We start from the raw sequence: 17,800 nt of genomic DNA, 5'->3' as shown, positions 1-17,800 counted from the left end.
TTCAGTAGTTATGGCACACAGGCTCAGTAGTTGTGACTCGTGGGCTCTAGAGTACAGGCTCAGTAGTTGTGGCACACAGGCTTAGTTGCTCTGCAGCAGGTGGGGTCTTCCCGGACCAGGGCTCGAACCTGTGTCCCCATCATTGGCAAGCAGATTCTTAACCACTGCACCACCAGGGAAGTCCGTGTGTGTGTGTGTGTGTGTGTGTGTGTGTGTGTGTGTGTGTGTGTGTATAAAATGGAATATTATACACTGAAAAAAAGTGACATCTTGCCATTTGTGACAATATAGATGGATCTTGGGGCCATTATGGTAAGTGAAATAAGTCAGATAGAGAAAGACAAATACTGGAGGGACCTTCAAGATGGCGGAGGAGTAAGATGTGGAGATCACCTTCCTTCCCACAAATACATCAGAAATACATCTACATGTGGAACAACTCCTACAGAATACCTACTGAACAGTGGCAAAAGACCGCAGACTTCCCAAAAGGCAAGAAACTCCCCACGTACCTGGGCAGGGCAAAAGAAAAAAGGAAAAACAGAGACAGAAGAATAGAGACAGGACCTGCCCCTCTGGGAGGGAGCTGTGAAGGAGGAAAAGTTGCCACACACTAGGAAGCCCCTTCACTGGCAGTGACAGGGGGTGGGCGGGGGGGAAGCTTTGGAGCCACAGAGGAGAGCACAGCAACAGGGGTGCAGAGGGTAAAGTGGAGAGATTCCTGCACAGAGGATCGGTTCCGACCAGCACTCACCAGCCTGAGAGGCTTGTCTGCTCACCCGCTGGGATGGGTGTGGGCTGGGAGATGAGGCTCCGGCTTCAGAGGTCATATCCCAGGGAGAGGACTGGGGTTGGCTGCGTGAACACAGCCTGAAGGGGGCTAGTGCACCACAGCTATCCGAGAGGGAGTCTGGGAAAAAGTCTGGACCTGCCTAAGGCAAGAGACCATTGTTTTGGGGTACATGAGGAGAGGGGATCCAGAGCACCGCCTAAACGAGCTCCAGAGATGGGCGCGAGCTGCAGCTATTGGCGCAGATACCAGAGATGGACATGAAATGCTAAGGCTGCTGCTGCAGCCACCAAGAAGCCTGTGTGCAAGCAAGGTCAATATCCACACCTCTCCTCCCGGGAGACTATGCAGCCTGCCAGTGCCCGGGTCCTGTGATCCAGGGACAACTTCCCTGGGAGAACACACATGGTGCCTCAGGCTGTTAAAATGTCAAGCTGGCCTCTGCTGCCGCAGGCTCACCCTGCATTCTCTACCCCTCCTTCCCTCCAGCCTGAGTGAGCCAGAGCCCCCAAATCAGCTTCTCCTTTAACCCTGTCCTGTCTGGGTGGGGAACAGATGCCCTCAGGCGACCTACACGCAGAGGCGGGGCCAAATCCAAAGCTGAGCCCCAGGAGCTGTGCGAACAAAGAAGAGAAAGGGAAATCTCTCCCAGCAGCCTCAGGAGCAGCAGATTAAATCTCCACAGTCAACCTGATGTACCCTGCATCTGTGGAATACCTGAATAGACAATGAATCATCCCAAAATTGGGGCAGAGGACTTTGGGAGCAACTGTAGACTTGGGGTTTGCTTTCTGCATCTAATATGTTTCTGGTTTTATGTTTATTTTGGTTTAGTATTTAGTGCTTATTATCACTGGTAAATTTGTTTATGGATTTGGTTGTTCTCTTCCTTTTTTTTAAAAAAATATATTTTTTCTTTTTCTGTTTTTGTGACTGTGTATTTGTATGCTTCTCTGTGTGATTTTGTCTGTATGGCTTTGCTTTTACCATTTGTCCTAGGGTTCTGTCTTTCCATTTTTTTGGGGTAGTTTTTAGCGCTTGTTATCATTGGTGGATTTGTTTTTTGGTTTGGTTGTTCTCTTCTTTCTTTCTTTTTTTTTGCGGTACGTGGGCCTCTCACTGTTGTGGCCTCTCCCGTTGCGGAGCACAGGCTCCGGACACGCAGGCTCAGCGGCCATGGCTCACGGGCCCAGCCACTCTGCGGCACGTGGGATCCTCCTGGACTGGGGCACGAACCCGTGTCCCCTGCATCAGCAGGTGGACCCTCAACCACTGTGCCACCAGGGAAGCCCTCTTCTTTCTTTTTTTATTACTTTTTTATTTTTAATAATTTATTTTTAAATTTTAATTATTTTATTTTATTATTTTCTCTCTTTCTGTCTTTCTTTTCCTCCCTTTTCTTCTGAGCTGAGTGGCTGACAGGGTCTTGGTGCTCCAGCCAGGTGTCATGCCTGAACCTCTGAGGTGGGAGAGCTGCGTTCAGGACATAGGACCACCAGGAACCTCCCAGCCCCATGTAAAATCAAACGGCAAGAGCTCTCACAGAGATCTCCATCTCAATGCTAAGACCCAGCTCCACTCAACAACCAGCAAGCTACAGTGCTGGACACCCTATGCCAAACAACCAGCAAGAAAGGAACACAACCCCACCCATTAGCAGAGAGGCTGCCTAAAATTTAGTCAGTTCACTGACACCCCAAAACACACCACTGGACATGGTCCTGCCCACCAGAAAGAAAAGATCCATCCCCACCAACCAAAACACAGGCACCAGTCCCCTCCAGCAGGAAACCTACACAACCCACTGAACCAACCTTACCCACTGGGGGCAGCCACCAAAAGCAATGGGAACTACTAACCTGCAGCCTGCGAAAGGAGATACCAAGCACAGTAAGTTAAGCAAAATGAGAAGACAGAGAAATGCCCAGCAGATGAAGGAGCAAAGTAAAAACCCACCAGACCAGACAAATGAAGAGGAAATAGGCAGTCTACCTGAAAAAGAATTCAGAGTAATGATAGCAAAGATAATCCCAAATCTTGGAAATAGAACGGAGAAAATACAAGAAATGCTTAACAAGGACATAGAAGAACTAAAGGGCAAACAAACAATGATGAACAACACAATAAATGAAATTAAAAGTTCTCTGGAAGGAATCAGTACCAGAATAACTGAGGCAGAAGAATGGATAAATGACCTGGAAGATAAAATGGGGGACATAACTACCACAGAGCAGAATAAAGAAAAGATAATGAAAAGAATTGAGGACAGTCTCAGAGACCTCTGGGACAACATTAAATGCACCAACATTTGAATTATGGGGGTCCTAGAAGAAGAAGAGAAAAAGAAAGGGACTGAGAAAATATTTGAAGAGATTATACTTGAAAACTTCCCTAACATGGGAATGGAAATAATCAAGTCCAGGAAGCAGAGAGAGTCCCATACAGGATAAATCCAAGGAGAAACACACCAAGACACATATTAGTCAAACTATCAAAAATAAAATATTAAGGAAACATATTAAAAGCAGCAAGGGAAAAGCAACAAATAACATACAAGGGAATCCCCATAAGGTTAACAGTTGATCTTTTAGCAGAAACTCTGCAAGTCAGAAGGGAGTGGCAGGACATATTTAAAGTGATGAAAGGGGAAAACCTACAATCAAGATTACCCTACCCAGCAAGGATCTCATTCAGATTTGACAGAGAAATTAAAAACTTTACCGACAAGCAAAAGCTAAGAGAATTCAGCACCACCAAACCAGCTGTACAACAAATGCTAAAGGAACTTCTCTAGGCAGGAAACACAAGAAAAGGAAAAGACCTACAAAAACAAACCCAAAACAATTAAGAAAATGGTAATAGGAACATACATATTGATAATTGCCTTAAATGTAAATGGATTAAATGCACCAACCAAAAGACATAGACTGGCTGAATGGATACAGAAACAAGACTCGTATATATGCTGTCTACAGGAGACCCACTTCAGGCCTAGGGACACATACAGACTGAAAGTGAGGGGATGGAAAAAGATATTCCATGCAAATGGAAATCAAAAGAAAGCTGGAGTAGCAGTTCTCATATCAGACAAAATGGACTTTAAAATAAAGACTATTATAAGAGACAAAGAAGGACACTACATAGTGATCAAGGGAGGAATCCAAGAAGAAGATATAACAATTGTAAATATTTATGCACCCAACATAGGAGCGCCTCAATACATAAGGGAAATGCAAACAGCCATAAAAGGGGAAATCGACAGTAACACAGTCATAGTAGGGGACTTTAACACCCCACTTTCACCAATGGACAGATCATCTAAAATGAAAATAAATAAGGAAACACAAGCTTTAAATGACACATTACACAAGATGGACTTAATTGATATTTATAGGACATTCCATCCAAAAACAACAGAATACACTTTCTTCTCAAGTGCTCATGGAACATTCTCCAGGATAGATCATATCTTGGGTCACAAATCAAGCCTCGGCAAATTTAAGAAAATTGAAATCATATCAAGTACCATTTCTGACCACAATGCTATGAGACTACATATCAATTACAGGAAAAAAACTGAAGCATACAGACACGTGGAGGCTAAACAATACACTGCCAAATAACCAAGAGATCACTGAAGAAATCAAAGAGGAAATCAAAAAATACTTAGAAACAAATGACAATGAAAACAGCATGACCCCAAACCTATGGGATGTAGCAAAAGCAGTTCTAAGAGGGAAGTTTATAGCAATAAAATCCTACCTCAAGAAACAAGAAAAACCTCAAATAAACAACCTAACCTTACACCTAAAGCAATTAGAGAAAGAAGAACAAAAAAAACCCCAAAGTTAGTAGAAGGAAAGAAATCATAAATATCAGGTCTGAAATAAATGAAAAAGAAATGAAGGAAACGATAGCAAAGATCAATAAAGCTAAAACCTGGGTCTTTGAGAAGATAAACATAATTGATTAAACCATTAGCCAGACTCCTCAAGAAAAAAAGGGAGAAGGCTCAAATCAATAGAATTAGAAATGAAAAGGGAGAAGTAACAACTGACAGTGCAGAAATACAAAGGATCATGGGAGATTACTACAAGCAACTATATGCCAATAAACTGGACAGCCTGGAAGAAATGGACAAATTCTTGAAAAAGCACAACATTCCAAGACTCAACCAGGAAGAAATAGAAAATATAAACAGACCAGTCACAAGCACTGAAATTGATACTGTGATTAAAAATCATCCAACATGGGGCTTCCCTGGTGGTTCAGTGGTTGAGAATCTGCCTGCTATTGCAGGGGACACAGGTTCAAGCCCTGGTCTGGGAGGATCCCACATGCTGTGGAGCAACTAAGCCCGTGAGCCACATCTGCTGAGCCTGCGCATCTGGAGCCTGTGCCCCGCAACAAGAGAGGCCACGATAGTGAGAGGCCCGTCACCGCAATGCAGAGTGGACCCCACTTGCCGCAACTAGAGAAAGCCCTCGCACAGAAATGAAGACCCAACACAGCAAAAATAAATAAATAAAGCAATAAACTCCTACCCCTAACATCTTCAAAAAAAAATTATCCAAGAAACAAGAGTCCAGGACCAGATGTCTTCACAGGTGAATTCTATCAAACATTGAGAGAAGAGCTAACACCTATCCTTCTCATACTCTTCCAAAATATAGCAGAGGGAGGAACACTCCCAAACTCATTCTGTGAGGCCACCATCACCCTGATACCAAAACTAGACAAAGATGTCACAGAAAAAGAAAACTACAGGCCAGTATCACTGATGAACATAGATGCAAGAATCCTCAACAAACAGAATTCAGCAGCACATTAAAGGGATTATACACCATGATCAAGTGGGGTTTATCCCAGGAATGTAAGGATTCTTCAGTATACACAAAGCAATTAATGTGATGCACCATATTAACAAATTGAAGGATAAAATCCATATGATCATCTCAATAGACACAGAAAAAGCTTCTGACAAAATTCAACACCCATTTATGATAAAAACCCTCCAGAAAGTAAGCATAGAGGGAACTTACCTCAACATAATACAGGCCATATATGACAAAGCCATAGCTACCATCGTTCTCAGTGGTAAAAAACTGAAACCATTTCCACTAAGATCAGGAAAAAGACAAGGTTGCCCACTCTCACCACTGTTATTCAGCATAGTTTTGGAAGTTTAGCCACAGCAGTCAGAGAAGAAAAAGAAATAAAAGGAATCCAAATCAGAAAAGAAGAAATAAAGCTGTCACTGTTTGCAGATGACATGATACTATACATAGAGAATACTAAAGATGCTACCAGAAAAGTACTAGAGCTAATCAATAAATTTGGTAGTGTAGCAGGATACAAAATTAATACACACAAATCTCTTTCATTCCTATGCACTAATGATGAAAAATCTGAAAGAGAAATTAAGGAAACACTCCCGTTTACCATTGCAACAAAAAGAATAAAATACCTAGGGATAAACCTACCTAAGGAGACAAAAGACCTGTATGCAGAAAACTGTAAGAAACTGATGAAAGAAATTAAAGATGATACAAAGAGATGAAGAGATATACCATGTTCTTGGATTGGAAGAATCAACATTGTGAAAATGACTATACTACTTAAAGCAATCTTTAGATTCAATGCAATCCCTATCAAACTACCAGTGGCAATTTTCACAGAACTAGAACAGAAAATTTCACAATTTCTATGGAAACACAAAAGACCCCGAATAGCCAAAGCAATCTTGAGAAAGAAAAGTGGAGCTGGAGGAAACAGGCTCCCAGACTTCAGACTATATTACAAAGCTGCAGTAATAAAGACAGTATGGTACTGGTACCAAAATAGAAATATAGATCAATGGAACAGGATAGAAAGCCCAGAGATAAACCCATGCACATATGGTTACCTTATCTTTGATAAATGAAACATGAATTTACAATGGAGAAAAGACAGCCTCTTCAATAAGTGGTGCTGGGAACACTGGACAGCCACATGTAAAAGAATGAAATTAGAACACTGCCTAACACCATACACAAAAATAAACTCAAAATGGATTAAAGACCTAAATGTAAGGCCAGACACTATCAAACTCTTAGAGGAAAACATAGGCAGAACAATCTATGACATAAATCACAGGAAGATCCGTTTTTGCCCACCTCCTAGAGAAATGGAAATAAAAACAAAAAGAAACAAATGGGATGTAATGAAACTTAAAAGCTTTTGCACATCAAAAGAAACTAAGCAAGACGAAAAGAACAACCTTCAGAATGGGAGAAAATATCTGCAAATGAAGCAACTGACAAAGGATTAATCTCCAAAATATACAAGCAGCTCATGCAGCTCAATATTAATTAAATAAACAACACAATCCAAAAATGGGCAGAAGACCCAAATAGATATTTTTCTAGAGAAGATATACAGATTGCCAACAAACACATGATAGGATGCTCAACATCACTAATCATTTAGAGAAATGCAAATCAAAAGTACAATAAGTTATCACCTCACACTGGTCAGAATGGCCATCATCCAAAAAATCTACAAACAGTATATGCTGGAGAGGGTGTGGAGAAAGGGGAACCCTCTTGCACTGTTGGTAGGAATGTAAACTGATACTGCTACTATGGAAAACAGTATGGAGGTTCCTTAAAAAACTAAAAACAGAACTAGCATATGACCCAGAAATCCCACTACTGGGCATATACCCTGAGAAAACCATAATTCAAAAAGAGTCATGTACCCCAGTGTTCATTGCAGCACTATTTACAATAGCCAGGACATGGAAGCAACCTAAGTGTCCATCAACAGATGAGTGGATAAAGAAGATGTGGTACATATGTACAATGGAATATTACTCAGCCATAAAAAGAAACAACATTGAGTTATTTGCAGTGAGGTGGATGGACCTAGAGTCTGACATACAGAGTGAAGTAAGTCAGAAAGAGAAAAACAAATACCATATGCTAACGCATATATATGGAATCTAAAAAAAAAAAAGTGGTTCTGAAGAACCTAGGGACTGGACAGGAATAAAGACGCAGATGTAGAGAATGGACTTGAGGACATGGGGAGGAGGAAGGGTAAGCTGGGACGAAGTGAGAGAGTGGCATGGACTTATATATACTACCAAATGTAAAATAGATAGCTAGTTGGAAGCAGCCACATGGCATAGGGAGATCAGCTCCGTGATTTGTGACCACCTAGAGTGGTGGGTTAGGGAGGGTGGGAGGGAGACGCAAGAGGGAGGAGAAATGGGGATAAATTTATATGTATAGCTGATTTACTTTGTTATACAGCAGAAACTAACAACATTGTAAATCAATTATACTCTAATAAATATGTTTAATAAAGGACAAATACTGTATGATATCATTTATAGGTGGAATTTCAAAATTAAAGAAAACCCCAAGCTCATAGATACAGAGAATAAATTGGTGGTTGTCAGAGGCAGGGGGAGGGTGGAGGTAGGTGAAATGGGTGAAGGGGGTCAAAAGGTACACACTTCCCAGTTATAAAATAAGTCCTGGGGATGTAATATATAGCATGGCAACTATAGTTAATAATGTACTGTATTGCATTTTTGAAAGTTGCTAAGAGAGTAGATCTTAAAAGTTCTCATCACACACAAATAATTATAACTATATGGTGATGGATGTTAACTAGAATTATGTGGTGATCATTTTGCAATATATATAAATATTAAATCATTATGTTGAACACCTGAAACTAATATGTCAGTTATACCACAATAAAAAATAATAAAAATCTTTAAAATGACTTCTCTAGGAATTTCATTATTGTGGATTCTTGGGCAACTTATGTCATTTTTCTGTGCCCCAATTTTCTTTCCTAGGTATGGAAATAATAGGTTACTGTTGAGAAGATTTATTAGTGGGGAGAGGAGTTTCTTGTAGACTCACAGCTTCCGAATGAAACTAAGTTGTACTAATGTGGGTGGTTGAGATGGGAAAATGCCACAAGGTTTTCACTGTTGCAGTGGTTATTAAAATTATTTGAGCACAGTAATACAGATGTGCAAAGTAGGACAAGAGATCATGAAGCTATTCAGATATCCCATTGGCCCTGATAGTGACGATAGAGCAAGAAAATCTTTTAGAGCAATGAGGATGGGAGAGAATAAGGAAAAGCAATATAACTTTCTCTAGCCAAAAGTTACTGGATACCTAGGATGAAGCAGTAGGCTTTCTAGGGTTCAAGACCTAAAGATGTTTGACTGATCCCGCCAGATTTCTTAAGAGTAGGGGTCTTTTTTTTTTTTTTTTTTTTGCGGTACGCGGGCCTCTCACTGTTGTGGTCTCTCCCGTTGCGGAGCACAGGCTCCGGACGCGCAGGCTCAGCGGCCATGGCTCACGGGCCCAGCCCGCTCCGCGGCTTGTGGGATCTTCCCGGACCGGGGCACGAACCCGCGTCTCCTGCATCGGCAGGCGGACTCTCAACCACTGCGCCACCAGGGAAGCCCAAGAGTAGGGGTCTTAAGCAGGGGTCCTTACAAACTGAGAAATAAAGGAATCCATGTAGTTGGATAGGGAGGAATTATATTTTTATTTTTATTAACCTCTAACTCATGTTAAGCATTTCCTTCAATTGTGAAGGGCTTGGCCCAGCCTGTCATCCTTTTAACAGCAAGAAGCTATGGTAGGATTAGCAGTACTTTTGAATTTATCACCAATAGAAATTGCAGACACATACCATACTTCAGTTATTGCAAATATATTGAAATATTGTTTATACTGTCATTACTTTGAAATGGTTATTAGACTTGTGAGTAGAACTTGTTATATAATGTGTTATTAAAGAAGTAACAGATTACGGCATCACAAATTGGTTGTTATATCATATATTTATTTTTATACTTTGATTCTTTTTGTTATCTTGTATATTTTATTTTATGCATGTAATTACATTATTTTGAAAAGGCTTTGCCAGATTGCCAAAGAGGGTCATGGAGTAAAAATGGTGAAAGACCTTTTAGAGGCTGAGACATGCTGTAGGAGGGCATCAGGGAAGACATGGAGGATGACACAGAGAGGAGGTTCTAAGACAACTGGTTGAGCATAAGACCTAAAAGAATAAAGACTTGTTTTGAAAAGGAGGGAGATACCATTTTGTTGCTGTTGCATGTTGTAGTGCATATGTTGAAGCTTAAATGAGAAAACCACCTCATGGTTGTTTTTCACAGCTAGAGGATATGTTTTTCACAGCTCTGTGGGTAGCTCTGGAAATCAAATAAGGCCCAGTCAGGCTAAAAGAGGGACATTACTAGACAGAATTGGTTGTACAGGTGATGAAAGACCTAGGAATTCAAACAGGGAATGATGAGGCCACCTAGATATTAGTTACATCAGGAAGCCACCATCACCTCTAGGCCAGAGGACCAATGGGAGGAGATGATGTTACCAGAGTCCAGAAGTTGGAGCTGTCAGGTGGGAGGGAGAACCATGGTAGGGGCTGTTCAGTCAGGTTGGGATGTTGGAATGAAGGATAGGCAGCTGGAACCTGAAAAGAGATGCAGCTACTGCCAGAGACACTGCCGGAAGTAGAGCCATTTAACAATGGAGCATGGGAATTACAGTTCCTATGATATAATAGAGTAGAGCAAAAGAAGGGGGTTGAGAAATGGATCAAATGGACAAATGCTTGACAGTCCACACTTTTTGCTCTTCAGCATTCATTATCACTCTTCTGTTCATGTGTAACTCCCATGCAGTAATACCTTGTTCCTGTGTAATCTTGCAAGGCAACTCAAATATCCTCTATACAAAGATGCTCTCACCCACTCCACAATGGGAAATACAAAAGCTTATAAGTCCATTGTTTCTATCTCACAGATGATATATATCTTCACCATCAGAATCTTACAATTTTGTGTCTCATGAATTAAATTGAGACCAATAGTACCAACATTCTTCATATAATGCCAGAGATGAGGAGCAAAGAAAAAAATCACTAATATATACATATAACAGATATGCAGAGCTGCTGCAGTTCTTATTCTTAGAACTGGTCCTAGGGTTATAAGCTGATATTTTTCACTCCACTTCTGTCACAACTGATTCCTTGTTCCCCTTCCCCTCTGCCAGCATTTTCCTTGGTGGAGTGACCACATTTCATTCTTGAAAAGTTTGATTCCTTAATGGTGCCACCTCTATTGGATCTCTGTAGATATGGATATACTGAGAATCATACCATTGAATCCCCAGGTTTCCATGGTCTCCTCTGCCTCACTGTCCCCTTGGTAATCAGGATCAGTCACCCCAGCCAGTCTTGATAATCAGGACTCTGGTAACATCATCTTTCTTTGTCTTTTGTTTCACTGGCACAAGGAGCCCAAAACTAGCCTAAGTCTCAGCTTCTGATATAATGGATTAAAAAAAATTTTTTTTTTACTGTGGTAAAAAATATATAACATTTACAATTGTAACCATTTTAAGTGTACAGTTCAGTTATATTTATATTCACAGCACTGTGCAACTATCACCAGTATCTATTTTCAGAAATTTTTATCATCCCAAACAGAAACTGTACCCGTTAAGCAATAAGTCCCACGTCCTCCTTCCCCCAGCCCACCCCTGCTAACCTCTAATCTACTTTATATTTCTATGCATTTGCATATTCTAGATAGATACCTTATATAAATGGCACCATAGAGTATTTGTCCTTTTGTGTTTGTTTTGTTTCATTTGGCATAATGTGTCCAAAGTTAATCCATGTTGCAGTATGTATCAAAGTGGATCATTTTTGTGTCACCTGGTGGAAGTATTCACCCTTTGTAAATTAAGATCTCTTCTAAAATATCAAAGCCCAAAGTTGCATGTTTGGGTGGGTTGGGGGGAACCCGGTGAGTGGGTTGGTAGATGGTAAGGTTATTAGAGGCTATGTTAATAGAGAGAGGCCACTTCCACTTCCACTTCCATCCTTTATGCTATGCACATAGCATATGCTATGCTATGATTACTGTTGTGCTCCAGCCGTCCATTATAGAAAGTGTGCTCACCTTGTCTCTACTGGTTAATTGCTACCACTTGGCCTTTGCTGCTCTGGAATTTCACCATTTTGATTGAGGTTGGCGAGTCCGTCTCAATTATGACATATCCCACCATTATCTTTACAGTCTACTATTATCTCTGGTATATAGAGGTTAGCCGCTAGAGCTTTCTAAGGGTGCTTTTGCTGGCCAGTGTATTTTAGAGCACTTTAATTAGGAAAATAATGTGCTTTGGGCTCTCAAAGAGGATGCAGTTGGGGAAAGGGGAGGTTTTGGTTTGCTCATAATAAAAGCACTCCCATCTTCTTTTATTTTATTTTAAAAATATTTATTTATTTGGCTGCACCGGGTCTTAATTGCGGCACACGGGATCTTCGTTGCGGCATCTTTTTTTTAAAAAAATTAATTAATTAATTTTTATTTTTGGCTGTGTTGGGTCGTCATTGCTGTGTGTGGGCTTTCGCTAGTTGCGGTGAGTGGGGGCTACTCTTTGTTGCGGTGCGTGGGCTTCTGATTGTCGTGGCTTCTCTTGCCGCGGAGCCAGGCTCTAGGCACGCAGGCTTCAGTAGTTGTGGCACGTGGGCTCTAGAGCTCAGGCTCAGTAGTTGTGGCTCATGGGCTTAGTTGCTCTGTGGCATGTGGCATCTTCCTGGGCCAGGGCTCGAACCAGTGTCCCCTGCATTGGCAGGCAGATTCTTAACCACTGCACCACCAGGGAAGCCCCCATGTGGAATCTTTAGTTGTGGTATGTGGGCTCTTTTAGTTGCAGCATGTGGGATCTAGTTCCCTGACCAGGGATTGAACCCAGGCCCCTTGCATTGGGAGCATAGAGTCTTAGCCACTGGACCACCAGGGAAGGCGCCACTCCCATCTTCTTAAGTCTGCATATTATATCGGGAAAATACTGGCGTTTTGACTTTATTAAGTGATGTAGACTGATGTTGAATTCAATTTACAGTCACCCATTCCAAGTAAACTGTTACAGCTAGCTTATTAAATCCAAATCAAGCCTATATATATTCTGTGGGTTCCTTCTATTACAAGATTAGCAAGATTTTGCAGTCCTTTTGCTATAGAAGCTATCTTCTCCCAGAGAAGACTGCATTTCTCCCCCTGTGGCTTACTGAGGTCTGGGTCTATCAATGGCGACAAAGAGGTGAAGGGGGGTCTTGCAAATCCTGTTGCAAGACAGCTATTTCAGTTGTGGTCCTCACTAAGTCTTTAAGCAAGGGAAGGTCAAGTACCTCAGACAGGGAGAAGAGACTGCTGTTGTTGGGAGAAGGGGTGTTTAGAGGAGATTGGAAGTTTACAGTTTTTCAGGATTGTCTAATTCCAAAAGTCCTCATCCATCTCCTAACCTAATGCCCAGCTGATATATACCATCTTAACATTAGAAACTTGTTGAGGCTCTTTATTCAACTTGTATTTTAATTCTGCATTCCCCATAATTAGATTTTCCATCTGGTCTTTAGCCTTGTCTGCCATGGGGCTATGAGAAATAAGAGATTCTTTAAAGTCAACATAGAAACTCTCTGGCTTTCTGACTGTCTTTAGCTGAGATTCTAGAGCCCTGGGATTACCTTTTCATTTTTCTAAATTCTCTAGCATAGTTAGATTTAGCCTTCCCATGCCATGGGTCTTGTAGTAAACAAAACTGCCATGTTGGTCAAGTGCAGTTGCTACTTCATTTCCCAAAGGCTTGAACTCAACTGGCACTTTATTTTAAACAATTGCACATGATAATTTAAATAATTGTGATCCCACTGGAGGCCATGGATCACTGGAAAAGTATCTCATTTCTACCTGCAAAAAGGTCTTCATTGTATTTAGGCTCATAGAGGTTTACCACAAAACATCAGAAACCCATCTTGAGGCTATTTCTGATACCAAGAGTAATATCATTTGGTGTCCAAATGGAATTGATTACACAAGTACCAGAAGAGGTCAAAAGACAAATAGGGGATGTTAAGGCAACCCAGCGGGTAGCAAGATTAGGAAGTTACTTCCATTCCTTTTTGAAAAAAGCTAGCTTTCCAGAAGGATTTTCAGCCACAGGGAAGACAGATGCTGCTCAGGGTAGATCTAGAGAGGGACACATACCCTGGCTTCTCCTTTTCTGTCCTCACATATATCACAAGTGCCTCTTTCTTATTGATCCAAACTCCCAAGAAGCCAGTGGGCAGGGAAGTCTGGCCCGTGTAGTTCCTAGAATATGGAGTAGAGCTGTAGAAGGATGCGGCGGGGTGTCTGAGGGCAAACAGGTAAATGACTGGCACAACTGGGAATGCCCAAATGTTAACAACTTTATTCCTGGGCAGGGAGGGATGGCGTGATTCTGAAATAAACGGAGTTATCTTGAAGATGTAATAAAGGTTTTATGTTTTATTCCATTAACTTATTTAAAGATATTTGTAAATTCTTATTTTGTGAGTATAAGTGTGCTGAAGACATTTACTTTTCTAACATTTATAAAAATGGAAATTATTATTTTTTATATGTTAAAAAGAGTGTAACTCCTGCTGCACTCTACATATTAACTGCTACTTATGGTAATTTCTGATGTTGCCCTTTAGAAATCCTTTTTGTCTTTTCTTATTTGGTAATTGGACCATCTATTTCTAGCCTGATATAGTAGCTTGATGCTTTCCCATATGATACCTTCCTAGCATTCTCTCTCATCCGTCATTTCTTTCTCTCCCTTCAGCAAGAAGTAATTTTGCTTTTCTTTGAACTATCATATCATTTTTACCTCTTTCGTAACACTAATCCCTTATGACTTTCTATAGCATTTCATTACTTGAGATCAGGGGATCTATAATGTTTGTTTTTATATGTTTTACTGTACTTGACATGTAGCAAGTATTTAATATCATTTAATGAATCATTGATTAGATCATAGAATTTCAGAGTGGGAAGGGACTTTATAAATCATCTGGTTCTAACTCTCTGACCTGTCTCCTGTCATACTACTTCATGGAAGGATATTAGATAAATTAAATCTAGTTATTAACTATCTAGTTGTCTAAATAGTAGATAAGTTATTCATTCATTAAAATCCCTGTAAAACAGGCAGTTTTATTACTTTATGCTCTGAGTAATGTCATAATCCAGAGGAATAATATAAACAATATTTACCAAATTTTGATATTATTTGCTGCTTTTTTAAGGCATTTTATTTTATTTTATTTTTATTTATATTTTTGGCCGCACTGTGCGGCATGTGGGACCTTAGCTCCCTGACCAGTGTTCGAACCTGCGCCTCCTGCATTGGGAGCGCTGAGTCTTAACCACTGGACCACCAGGGAAGTCCACCATTTGCTTCTTGATTTCAATTCGGGATTAGGAGGAGAGGAGAGAATGAATTTTTAAGTTCTTACTATATGTCATGCATTTTTTTCAATTCTTAGGTATGACTTTTTCTGATTAAAACCTGGGTTTTCTCTTTACTTTTAATAAGAAGTGCATATAAGAATTAAAAAATTTTTTTTCTCTAGTGGATTCTCTAAAATAAGAAAATTAATGAATGTTATTTGGTGAGTAAGAAGTGCTTCTTTTCCAGTCTTTTAGAAAGTATAAATGTATAAATTCTTGTCTTGTAAATATTATAGAAACAAATTTCTCTAAGAAATTTAAGTGTTTGCATGATCTCATAATCTTGGAGACATATTTTTATATTGGTTCATGATATCAGAAGTCTGTTTTTAGCTGGCAAGCTACGGGAGCCAGATTGCCAAGCTACGATCTGAGGTTGAAAAAGGAGAGGCACTGCGACAAAGTCTGGAATATGACCTGGCTGTTGTTAGAAAGGAAGCTGGACTCGGAAGGCGTGCTGCTGAAGAAAGATTAGCTGAGGCACATAGGATCCAACAAAAACTCTGTGGTAAAACTATTTCTATTTCTTTCCATGTTTAGGGTTGTAACATCATTGTATATCATTGCTCCCTGTTGTGTATGCATTCCATATAGGATCAGAGGTAGGGTTTTGATTTCTTTGACTGGCCTTTGATGGACAGACTTTGCTGTGTGTGTATGTCTTCTGGCAATTATGTGAACATTCGCTTACTTTACCTTACATTATTTTTTTTGTACAAGCATAGAAAAATGGGTTCAAAATTCTGTTAATCACTTTTTAGAGCACTTGTTCCATGAATAATCAGCAGAATCACGTAGAGATTTAAAAAAAATTCATAGGCCTCCTATCACATGTAGTCTGAAACAGAATCTCTAGCTTGAGAAAATCTGTATGTTCAAGAAGCACTGCAGGTGATTTGTTGATTAGCTAGGTTTAGGAACGACAGAGTATAATATATATAAAGAAGTGTGCCTAGATAAGTGTATGACTTATAACCATAACCATCACCTGGGTCATGAAATGGAAAATTACCAGAAGTCCTCCACATAGATAACTGCTATCCTGATTTTTAATAGCAATAATTAATTTTGCCTCTTTTTTGTACTTTATATGAAAGGAATCATATAGTATGTACTCTTTTGTATCTGGCTTCTTTTCCTCAACATTGTGCTTGTGAGTTCATTCCTATTGTCATATGAACTTCATATTGATGTTTAGTATTATATAGTGTGAACATACCACACTTATATTCATCCATTTCTATTGGTAGTGTGTAGTGTCTGGTTTTTGTTTATTAAGAATAATGTTGCCTTGAACATTCTTTTTTTTTTTTTGTGGTAAGCGGGCTTCTCACTGTTGTGACCTCTCCCGTTGCGGAGCACAGGCTCCCGACGCGCAGGCTCAGCGGCCATGGCTCACGGGCCCAGCCGCTCCGCGGCATGTGGGATCTTCCCGGACCGGGGCACGAACCCACGTCCCCTGCATCGGCAGGCGGACTCTCAACCACTGTGCCACCAGGGAAACCCTACTCAGCAGGTTTTAATGAAGAGAACACTGAACGTGAATTCTGAAGATTTAGATTTAGGTCCTGATTCTGCCACTTACTGATACTTGAACCTAGGTTGTTTTAAGGATGAAATGAGAAAATAAAAGTGCTTTGTTAACTGCATGGGGCCAAGCAAATGTCAAGTTATAATATTATAAATGTTATGATCCCTAGTCTTGGCCTGGCCATTGGTCAAAAATACTTTTGATTACCTTTGGCATTTAATTACTAAAGTACTATCTGGAATTTAGGATTATAAGACTTGAAAGGCACTAGATATACAAGTTAATGACTTTTATTTAATTATGAGGAAGTTGAAGTCCAGGGAAGATGGGAAGTTACTTGCCCAAAGTCAAATGATTTCAAGACACTTTACAGAGGAAGATAGAAGAATGGCCATTAATCACATGAAAAATGCTTACCCTCATTTGTCATCAGAGAAATGCAAACTAAAACCACAGTGACTGTCACTGCATACCCGTCCGATGGCTCTCATTGAAATGACTGTCAATACCAAATGTTAGTTAGGATGTAGAGGAACTGGAACTCTTATACTTCGTTAGTGAGAAAGTAAAATGGTACAACTACTTTGGAAAAAAACTTGGCAATTTCTTTTAAAATAAACATATATTTATCCAGTGACCCAGAAGTTTCACTCCTTGGTAGTTTCTCTGAGAGACATTTGTCCACAAAAGACTTGTATAAGAATTTCATAGCAGCTCTATTCATGACAGCCCCAAATTGGAGAAAAACCCCAAATGTCCATTGACATGAAGAATGAAGGAACAATTTTTGTATATTCATTCAATGAAATATTACTAAGCAATGAAAATGAACCAACTACTGATACATTCAATAACATGAGGGAATCTCAAAAACATTATGCTGAGTGAAACTTTACACAGAAAAGGACTTCCTGTATGATTCCATTATATGAAATTCGAGGACAGAAAAAACTAGTCGTTGGTGAAAAAAAAATCAGAACAGGGGTTACTTCTAGGATGGGTTGGCATTGAGGACTAACTAGGAAAAGTAGGGGGAAACTTTTCCGATTGAAGGAAATTTTCTGTATTTTGATAGGGGTTTTGGTTACATGAGTGTATGCAT

At 40.1% G+C, this 17,800-nt stretch overlaps 1 protein-coding gene across 10 annotated transcripts in view; it reads left to right on the top strand.

Annotated features, from left to right (window-relative positions):
- CCDC171 (coiled-coil domain containing 171) overlaps nt 1-17,800 on the top strand; it is a 345,966-nt gene that overhangs the window by 19,363 nt on the left and 308,803 nt on the right. For all 10 annotated transcript variants that reach the window (XM_067041467.1, XM_067041472.1, XM_067041468.1 and 7 more), the window contains exon 4: nt 15,501-15,675. In XM_067041467.1, the coding sequence (XP_066897568.1) occupies nt 15,501-15,675 (175 nt within the window). The remainder of the gene's footprint in view (nt 1-15,500; nt 15,676-17,800) is intronic.

This window comes from Kogia breviceps, chromosome 8 (assembly GCF_026419965.1).
Source record: "Kogia breviceps isolate mKogBre1 chromosome 8, mKogBre1 haplotype 1, whole genome shotgun sequence".
Taxonomy (NCBI): domain Eukaryota; kingdom Metazoa; phylum Chordata; class Mammalia; order Artiodactyla; family Physeteridae; genus Kogia; species Kogia breviceps.
Note: the sequence above shows the minus strand (reverse complement) of the source record. Positions and strands in the feature narration are given on the sequence as shown.